Source organism: Petromyzon marinus, chromosome 55 (genome assembly GCF_048934315.1).
Source record: "Petromyzon marinus isolate PM22_M1 ecotype Great Lakes invasive population chromosome 55, UKy_Petmar_22M1.pri1.0, whole genome shotgun sequence".
In the NCBI taxonomy this organism is placed as follows: Eukaryota; Metazoa; Chordata; class Hyperoartia; order Petromyzontiformes; family Petromyzontidae; genus Petromyzon; species Petromyzon marinus.
The window spans coordinates 5,945,834-5,956,422 of NC_133721.1; the positions used below are offsets into that span (position 1 = coordinate 5,945,834).

General features: G+C 46.3%; 1 protein-coding gene across 1 annotated transcript; it reads left to right on the top strand.

Annotated features, from left to right (window-relative positions):
• The first annotated feature begins 4,090 nt into the window (after positions 1-4,090).
• On the top strand, positions 4,091-10,349 carry LOC116954627 (olfactory receptor 4K2-like). Its single transcript, XM_032975290.2, has one exon. It carries the CDS (start codon positions 7,483-7,485, stop codon positions 8,377-8,379), a length of 897 nt encoding a protein of 298 aa, XP_032831181.2. The 5' UTR covers positions 4,091-7,482; the 3' UTR covers positions 8,380-10,349.
• Positions 10,350-10,589: the final 240 nt, after the last annotated feature.

The following is a 10,589-nucleotide window of genomic DNA, read 5'->3' on the forward strand; positions in this document are numbered from 1 at the left end:
AGTCGGCCTCCAACAACAACGGAGGGCGGAGGAGCGACGCTCACAAGAACGAGCGGTGCACCGTGCCGCTAAAATACAGCAAGTTAGCAGGGTACAGGGCACAGGTGGTGCATCTGCCAGTCATCTCAGTCGACCTGTGCTATCTGGGTCTGCCCCGTGACCTCCTGCCAGCAGGTGTTCGACACTTCACGTGGCCTCACGTTGCACATACCCTGCTACAAGCGTTGTGGTGATGTCACTGCCACTTAGTGGCGAATGGTGCTTGTTCTTGTTCAGTCTATGTATGTATGTGTGAGTCGATATGTGTGTGTAACTCTGTGTGTTTGAGTCGATTTGTGTGTGTAACTACATGTGTCTCTCAAGTCGATGTCTGTGTGTGTGAGTCCATATTTGTTTGCGTGCGTGTAAGTCAGTGGGTTTTTATGTGTATGGGTCCATGTCTGTTTGTAAGTCCATGTGTGTGTCTGCCTTTTTCGCCCGAGCAACGCCGGGTACTAACCGCTAGTGTCATATATATACTCGTAATAATATATACGTATTTTTAACCCTGCATATTTAGAATCGATGAGCCCTCAACAGGTGAACTCAACGGAGTGATTTCCCAAGCTTAACTTCGAGATCAAAAGCCTCGCGTATTTTGTTCAACCGTTCTGTCCCCCACGTTTATGAGAAGCAAGTCCACCACCCGAGTCGCACCTGGCAAGGGGGACTCTACTGTTGACACCGCTGATGGACGACCAGATTTCTCTACCTCGGTGCCTTTGTCTCCCAACACCAATAACCCCAACCTACAGCCACTTAGTTACGGTGGCATCACCACCGCGCCTGTGCCAGGCCAGGTGCACTTTGAGGCCACGTGAAGTATCAAAGGCTCGTTGACAAGAGGACGTCTCGGGACAGACACAGCAAGGTCCATGGGTTGGCTGACTGAGATGACTGAGATGAGATTTAACAAAAAAAGACGACGATAGCCCCGTATAGCCTCTCAACGTGGACAGACTGTTCGAGGTGCGGTAAACAAGTGCTGTTAATGGCCAGAAACAAGCAGCACCGAGGAGGGCCGTGGCACGGCACACATGAGGGGGGTGGATGGCCAGCACCACGCCAAAGGTAAAAGACAAGGAACCCATCCTTTGTTTATCCTTCCTTGTCCTTGTGTGTGTGTGGTTGTTTGTACCGTTCTTCGTTATTACAATTAAAGAGTTGTACTGTTACCACACCATCCATCAGTACGATCGTCTCTTTGACTACACAAGTACAGTATTTGGTGAGTTGCCGAATAAGATCGACTCCACCTCACAATCAGAATAAGTATCTTTCTTGGAGAAATCCGATGAGCGATGAAGCTCTTTTATTCACCCACAATTGTCCAGTAGGGGCAGGTCAGACAGTGACAACCAACTACCAGCACCTAAACTAGATTTGAAGTTTTTGTGACTGCAGGGATCCATACTCTTTGGTTCTTTCGGTAAAGTCACGTGTAAAATATGAAATAAATTAAATCACGACGTTTTGATTGCAACACAAGCAATCATCATCAGGTGTGAAAACTACAGCAAGACATTTTTTTTATCTGAAGTGGGAGAGATGCTGTGGTAAGGGGTTATATAAGTAAGAGAGGTGGGGAGGAGCAAGGGAGGGTTGGAGTAGGGGGAGGGTAGCGTTGCGTGGAATGCTTCTGGACGGGGGGAAAAGTGAGTGGGGCTAGAAAGGTGCAGCAATTCAATGCCACTGCAGCAAAGCCAATGAAAGACAACAAAGCAACAGCAGCAGACGTTGGAGAAGTGCAAAAAAGCCAACACTACTACAGTAAAACAAGAAAGCAACAGTAGCAGAACTGCATTCCCACGCAAAGCTACCCTCCCACTACTCCCCCCCTCCCTTGCTCCTCCCCCCTCTCTTACTTATATAACCCCTTACCACAGCATCTCTCCCACTTCAAATAAAAAAATCTTGCTGTAGTTTTCATACCTGATGATTGGTTGTTTTGCAATCGACACGTTGTGATTTAATTTATTTTATACGTGACTTTACCGAAAAAACCAAAGAGTACCAGCACCTATGTCGGCCGGCACAGCACACGAGCGGGTGGGTGGCCAGCGCCATGCCCGGCCGCCTTTGTCTCTCCAGTTTCGAGTTTTACACACTGCACCAGATACTAATTTGAGGCTGAGTCGACCTAGGGGAGGCCCAGAGCCAGTTCAGATAATCGTCACTGATGTTGGTGGCCGGGAGCGGGAATAGAACTCGAGTCGTCAGGTTCGTAGCCAAGCGCGCGAAGCACTACACGACCACTCCCCCTGTAAGCATTAAAATCCTCGGAACGCCTTGCAACTATTGACTCTAAATACAGCAACGAGGTATTCTAGTCACATCAGCTACCACTGTTTACAACGACAACACTTCAGCCAGTGACATTAGTATACCTGAGAATAGGTTTTTCCCCTCTTTTCTGCAACAAAATAAGTGTTAAGATGTTAAAACACCTAACTGAAACCTTTAACAAGGAATCATGTCTGCATTAACCACAATACTTGTGGTCAGAATGCAATAAAAAAAATACTCTGATAATATATGCATTGTCTTTGAAACTGATTGGTCCACACCAGAAACAGCTTTCTTTTGAGCCTTGTCTCAAAATGGTGTTAGCCCAGATGACGCCAATCAGTTTCATACTCTATTATCAGAGTATGTTTTTTGTTTGCATTCTGACAAGTATTGTGGTTAATGCAGTCATGATTCTTTGTAAAAGGTTACAGTTTGGTGTTTTAACATCTTAACACCTATTTTGTTGCCAGAAAAAAGGGGAAAACCTATTCTCATATTTTGGTACTGGTGTAGAGGAGTAGTACGGGGATGTTACGTCATGCGTGCCTTCCGGTGCGATGACGTCGGGAAGTGACGTCATGCATGTTGGGCAGGCGATTACGTCATGTCTTCTTGAGGTACTTAAGGGGGACCCCGTGACAAAAGCAGGGATCACTGTGGCAGCCCGGGATAGAGAACGGTTGAAGAGCCAGCCAGGAGTAGAGCTCAAGGAGTCTGGAGAGAAGCCGGCGATAGGCATAGGAGATGCTGCTCTCCCCGGTCGGTCGATGTGGCTGATCCCCCGATCCGACTCGAGGGAGAGAGCCCTAGAGCTAGCTGAGCTAGGAATAGACAGAGTGCAGGGTCATGTGGAAGGACCCAGTATAGGACCCCTACCCCTGGGGAAATTTCTAAACCCTTAAAAAACCTCCGGCGCAAGCCCTTACCTGAAGACCTTCCTCCGCATCGTCATTTGCACCCCAACAACTGGTGTCGGAAGTGTCTCCAGTCGTCGTCGCCATGTACAAGTCCGGCGCGAGACGGAGAAACCCACCCACGGCGCACTTCAAGGATAACGACAGCGTGGAGGAGGGTCCCACAGCGATCCCGGAGACTGGTGCCCCGGAGATGCGCCCCGTGGAGCCGAGCCGCCCGGAGCAGCAGGAGATGGCAGCCGTGGGTGCCTCCTCACCGCTGCCGGACACCTGGAGCGTCCTTTTGAGCCAGCTGGAGCTGCCCCTCCGGACGGTCAAGCAGCTCACCATCACGGTGGCCGAGGTGGGAGAGAGGACACGCGTACCCGACACATTTTTCGAGCGGGAGCGGTGGGTTCCCGCCATTTCGGCTCCCGCCTTGCTTGAATTTGGCGCCATTTCCCCAACAGACGCGACGCGGGAGTTGGGTGCCATTTTGACCGCGCCGCCGCAACACGCCGCCATTTTCTCCGCGATCCCGCAAGCGGGCACCATTTCTTACCACGACTCCGCAACTGGGTGCCATTGCTGACGCAGCGTCGCCGGTGCTCCCGCAGCGACGCCGTCGGGTGTGCCCGTGAGTGCGCCCCTTACCGATGTTGACGTCGAGCGGCCAGCAGCTCCGTTGGTTGCCACCCGTCCGCCCATTCATCACGACAGGGGGTGACTGGCTGGTGTTTCAAGATCGCTTCGACGTGGCATTTGGCTCGTTTGGCTGGTTAAAGGAGGAGGCTCTTCGGGCACTCCCCACATGCCTTGATGACTGGCCGTTGCAAGCTTTCAAATCCATCCGTCTGGTGGATAGTCTGGTGGATAGGGCGTCACTTCCAGCGGCATACCAGCTGCAGAGGCGGGAGGAGGGGGAGCCACAGCTCCCTGCTGGCGCTGGCACGGGCAGCCTACCCTGACCTGGAGGGCGCAGGACTGGACTCGCTGGCCCTCGAGTGCTTGGAATCTGATTGATTGCTTCTGTGGACAGGTGTCATTTATACAGATAACAAGCTGAGATTAGAAGCACTGCCTTTAAGAGTGTGCCCCTAATCTCAGCTCTTTACCTGTATAAAAGACACCTGGGAGCCAGAAATCTTTCTGATTGAGAGGGGGTCAAATACTTATTTCCCTCATTAAAATGCAAATCAATTTTTGACATGCGTTTTTCTGGATTTTTAGTTTTTGTTATTCTCTCTCACTGTTCAAATAAACCTACCATTAAAATTATAGACTGATCATTTCTTCGTCAGTGGGCAAACGTACAAAATCAGCAGGGGATCAAATACTTTTTTCCCTCACTGTATATGGTATACAATCAAAACTAGGTAAAGCTTTGAATTAAATATTATTTCAAAATGTGCCCGACTGAAAGACCTCATTGAGAGCAATGCGTGTCACCACCAACCCAGCACGCACGGCTCGCATTGCAATCACCAGCGGACTCCAGGCCCCTCGAGGCTGCGGTCTAGACACGCAAGGGCACGTGACGGCCCCATTGCACCTGGAGACCTGGAACCATGGGCGGTCACGTGGTCCCTACACCCCATATAAATCGGCAGGTGCTACGCTCGGCCCTGCTGCCAGCATCCGAAAGTCGAAGTGAGCACGAGGTCTTTGATGTCAGCCGTAAAAAGTAAACTATTTTTTTTCTAGTAATCTGATTTTAAAAAAAAAAAAACATTCGGGCCGTTGAAATATATTTTCACCACCTAAATTGCATAAAAAATGTGTATGGAATTTTTAAAAATAGGTTTTAATTTTGTGTATTGTAGCTCACTTCAATACTTTACACTTTTGTTTTTAAACAATCACTGCACATTCGTCAAGAGTCGTGGTTTATTGTTGTGAAAAGATCCTGAAGCAGAAAATGAGTGCTGGTTACAACCAGATTTCATAATTTGATTTGTAACTGATCCTTAGCCGTGTATCGATAGTGACATTTTTACGTGCAGTTTTATTTAGAGACTGTGTTGTCTTGGTGTGGTCTGGGGGGACTGTTTTGTTGTTTTTCTGACTTGCCCGAGCTGGCACTTAGTGTTGAAAAATCGGCAGGAATGTACCTACTTATGCAATTTATATACATATCTGTCAACCCATACGGTTTACCTGTATTCTTGTATCGTGAGATTGAGTCTTCAGGTTTATATGGCATACAGTTGTTTCAATATGGGCAAAAAATGTCTGTTTCTCCCTTGTGATGACACTTTGTAGGATGAACGTTGATATTTATAAGGGCACAGGGTGACCAATAAGGTCTGAATTGGTCTGTAATTAGGTAGGCACTGATAAGGGGTTGACAAGTATATGTATATAAGTATTATATACTTTTTTCGTTATTCTCGTGACCTGCCTTTTCTCAAATTTGCACTCCAATCGTTTTTGTATTGCAAATTTCTGACCCACCCCCACTGGCTATCTGTGAAAAAGAGCTTCATATCTCATCGGATTCCTCCAGGATTAATACAGATTGTAATTATGAAATAGTATTTGAAATTGAAAGAATGTACACACATCTCCAAGGAAGATGATGCATGTAAGTGCCTGAGTGAAATATTTGTGAATCTCACAGGGGCTGTGTGAAGATGATAACTTTCGGGCTGCATACGCAGTAGCAGAAACAAGGCGATGATGGACAACAAAAGCTCCGTGCTCTACCTCGCCACATTTGTGGTCAAACTGCTGATCTCGTCAAAAGCAGCATAAACCATCGACCGCACGGACTCCAGGTCCTCGCAACAGCAGCAGAGGCCCTTTGGGCTAACCATCAAATACAAGACGGTCACCGCATCGCGCGCTCCTCATTCAGATATTAGGAAGCCGCTGGGAGCCGTGCACTTGCAAATCATATAGATGGACAAACTATTTCTTTAGAACTGCTTTTTGTGTTTAGTTTGTTGTCCCCCCCCCCGCCGCCACTCTGATTCGTGAGTTTGTTGGCTACGTACGGCGCGAAAGAAGTTCAACATGCATACAAATAACCCCCATGCCTTACCAGTCATGGGGTTGGCGGGGGGGGGGGTCATCCAAACATGATTTGACAAAGGAAATCAAAGTTATTGTTGACTATGGATTTCTTTGAACATCACAGCCGTTTCTCAAGCCACTGCTGGATGGATGATGGCCTCCCCATGCCGTGTCGGTCACGGATGAAATTTTACCATACTTCACCGCGGCTCGTCAGCGGGGACCGGGGAAGGCGAGCCACTTATAGGCCCCGCATCAAACTCGGCCCAGGTTTTGTTTTGTTTTACAGCGCTGTCTAATGAGACCCATTGAGACGTATTGTTGTGTTGACTGGGACGGGCAGTTGGTTGGTCGCCGACCGAAACCTCTTCCTCTCTGATGGTCACAAGTCAGTTGGACCACCACCGTCTGAGACTTCCCCACAAATTGGTCGCAATTTTATCGACCCCAGAAGGTGGATATGATAGGCCGAGTCAACCCCCCCCCCCACTCCTTACCCCCTCCAACCGGGAGTTTAACTGGCGACATTCCCACTGTGGGCATGCTCACCGCACCGCCGGGTCTCTGCATATTAACTTATATTTATTTTCTACTTACATTTATTCTATCGCGTTATTGCTGAGGCAACGGTATTAATGGAGGACTCATTGTGAGAACGGTGAACACTACGTTCCGCGCTGTGTGCAATCGACGGAACAACTCGAGACGATCACCAACTGTCACCCCCCACCACCACCACCGCTCTTCACAAATCCCATCTTTCTGGAGTGCCAAACACTTGCCCCCCCCCCCAGCTTGAGAATCGCACCCCCCTTGGGATGCGGCAAATTACTTGGTGCACTCATTGCCGGATGAAGCTAACATTGCTTTTATGGCTTTATTTTGGTAATTTTGAAAACTTTTTTTGGTTTGGCCGTGTTTGTTGGAGTACGGAGTTAGAATGATGGCTTTAATCTAAGTTGTCTTGAGGTTGTTGTTGTTTGACTTGCATCCCACTGGGATTTTTGCACACAGCGTTGGTGTACGGTGCTTTTTTCTGGAATATTTTGCTGTTTTTTCCTGGATTTTTTTGTTTACACAAAGTCACAGTCACTTTAAGATGTTTTCTTATCGTATTTTGTTTGTTGCGGTTGCACCCGATTCAAGAGCCGAATGGCTCACAGGACTATATAAAATAAATTAAACTGAAACTAAATTTGAAGCCCCGTATGCTGTGCAGGTGCTCATATTCAGCCTGTGCCTTGCAATGTACCTAACTATAACTGCAGCCAATCTGCTGGTGCTCGTGACGGTGGCGGTGTCCACAGACTTACACAAACCCATGCACAAATTTCTGTGCAATCTTGTGATTGGCGACATCATTGGCAGCATAGGTGGCTTGCCCAAGCAACTGCAGGTCCTCCTGACAGGTAACAGAGAGATCCTGTTCATTCCATGTGTCACACAGATGTTCACACTTCACATATTCGCCATAAATGAGATTTTAACATTGGCTATGATGTCCGTTGATCGCTACCTGGCCATCTGCTACCCATTGCACTACCACACCAATGTTACTGCAAAGAGATCCATTTTCATCGCATTACTGTCCTGGCTGATTTCAATAATTTCAGTCAGCATTCGAGCCACATTTATCCTTTCAATTACATTAAAGGAAAATAACAGGCAAATCCAGGGCATAGTCTGTGATAACGTGGGCATTGTAAGTTCAGCCGCCAATGACACCAGCGAAATAGAGGCGTATGCAAAATCCAAGATTTTCGTAACCGTTGGCTTTCCTTTCTGTGTCATTGCGTACACCTACTTTCAGGTTCTTATCGAGTGCAAGAATTCGACCTCCGAGTTCAGGAGCAAAGCTCTGCACACATTCGGCACGCATTTCATGGCGCTCGCCATCTTTTTCACGGCGCTTTTCTTAGACATCCTTTTGCCGCGCTTTGTGAAGGATGCCGACAGCGAGGGCGCGAGAAACTTGAGATCCTCAGTTCAGTTGGTGTTCTTGCTCAGGCCGGTTGCGAACATATTAATTTACTGCCTCCGCACGACTGAGCCGAGACTCGCAATTAGTAAGCACTTCAAGAAGATCTCGCTTCATGTGCATTCCTGTAAAACCATCAAATCTCGCCTTTCAGGTCATTGTTGAACGAATTTTAAGATTTTAACCATTTAAAAGTCGTATACATTTTATAATATAGCCTGTTAAAGTCATACTAATTACAACTGGGGGCCTCCATTCCCACGTAGAGTATCTTGCTGTACATCCATCACAATGCTACCTTAAGATCTTCTCTACACTCTCATAGGCCTCCACTAGACACTATTAACATGAATGTATCAAGATGTATATTGGTTGACACGATAATGTTGGATTCCAAGATACATAGCCTGTGAATTACTGGACGCAATCCTTAGAGTTTCTGTAACTATATTTGGTACTCGTAAGTTAGCTTCTATGATTTCAGTTCGTGTCGGGGTCACAAATTATTTGGTTTGCAGATGATACGAATCATATAGTATTTAGTTCATGGTATAAGCATAGGCTCGACTATAATTATGGAAAATTTAAACTTTTTAGCCAACGCTGCTGTCGTGTGCGCCGTTGATGTTGCTGTTGACGTTTTCCCAGTTCGCCGAGCGACGCGATTCTGCTCATGCGCACCAGATTTAGCAGCGTTAAAAGCAAACTGGAAAAACGGCCTTCAGTCATTAATGTCACTATGCATGGATTTGCGTCACGAACATCTATGAAAACTACTGGACATCTATGAAAAAGAGCTTTATAACTCATTGGATTCCTCCAGTAAAAATTAACATTCTGTCGTTAATGAAGAACCAGGATGGAGCGGAGGCACGGTTGTGATTGTAACTCTGCTCGGAGCCCAGTAACCCGACTTTGATTCCTGGCCACGACTAACATCAGTGGCAAGAGATATTTGAACCAGTCCTGCCCCCACCGCCCAATTTCACCAACGCACACTGATCATCGTGATGAATTGGATGTCATACGTAACGTAAATTAATAGCATCGCTGTGGTGAAAATTATTCACCTAATAAAATAAATAAGCAGACGATGTGCCTCTTTCACATGTGTCCCCACCCGGCAGTTCACCAGCATTGATCCAAGGAAGCCTGACTGTTGATGAGACACTGAATGTCTAAACCGGTCCAGAGTTTGCTTTGTGTTGAACAACTGCTGCCGAAATTACACACTCGCACAAGAACTCGCGGTGGATGGCATTTGTAAAAAAATGCTTTCATTTTTTGCTGTTGTTGTTGTGGAGGGACATCTGTAATGGCAGCGTATTGTCCGCTTGTTTATTTTGCTCCTTATATTCTCCACGACGCTCATTGATTATTGTGCATTACTTTTCTTAGCAGTCAGAATTGTCTTAAACTTGCGAAGGTTTTACAGTTCTTCAACCATAACCTGTATTCAAATACATTTTGTGATGTCATTTAAACAACTCGGCAACATCTTCATAACCCGGTACAAGCAAAAAAAACCCTTTAAAAAATGACTAATTAATCCCATTTTCTCGTTCTCCCCTGAAAGTAAACACCAACTTGCCTGAATGTTTATGCCTCGGAAACTTAACACTGGACATTCATTCCTAAGTGCTTGCAAGTGTGTTTTTTCTTTACAGTTCCTGAGCACAGATTAAATGGCCCAAAAAGTTGACCGCCAAGCAACAAAATAGATATGAGTGAACACTTTTCTTGAATATTTGGAAATTGCATATTATCGCTGTAGTCGCGTTTATTTTTTCTCCGGGTCCTCCGGTTTTTTCCTCAACATTTAGAAACATGCATTGAGATAATTTAGAATATTTTGCTGCTATAAATGTCAGAATTGTGGGCTACTTTGTTGAGCTATCATTTGTGACCAGGTCGCTTCGGAAATATAAGTTAATGTCAGTGGGATTTACCTGGTAGGATGGGGATGGTTTAGTTTTATTTGTATGTGTTTGTGTGATTTTTACCTTGTACTTTGCACTCCTATTATGTTTTTTTTCTATTGTTGTAACATTCTTACCTGCCTCTACTGGACATCTGTGAAAAAGAGCTTTATAGCTCATCGAATCCTCCAGTATAAATAAATATTCTGATTCTGACTTCGAGTTGTAATAGATACGAGTTAACACGTTTCTTGAATGTATGTATGTGTGCTGAACTTCTTTGGCAGCGTATGTAGCCAACCGTGCTAATCGGAGGTGCTAACCGAATTGAGCAAGGTTGTTAATTACAATAGCTTGGGAAAGAGAGACGATAATGGGAGGAAATTCCAAATTGGAGCAGTGTGAAGGAAGAAGCATGAAAAGTGTTTCGGCTTGCATTGTGGTGGATGAACGCAG

What these genes read in the sequence shown, in the direction of transcription:
- LOC116954627 (XM_032975290.2), top strand. Translation starts at nt 7,483, where the DNA reads ATGTACCTAACTATAACTGCAGCCAATCTGCTGGTGCTCGTGACGGTG.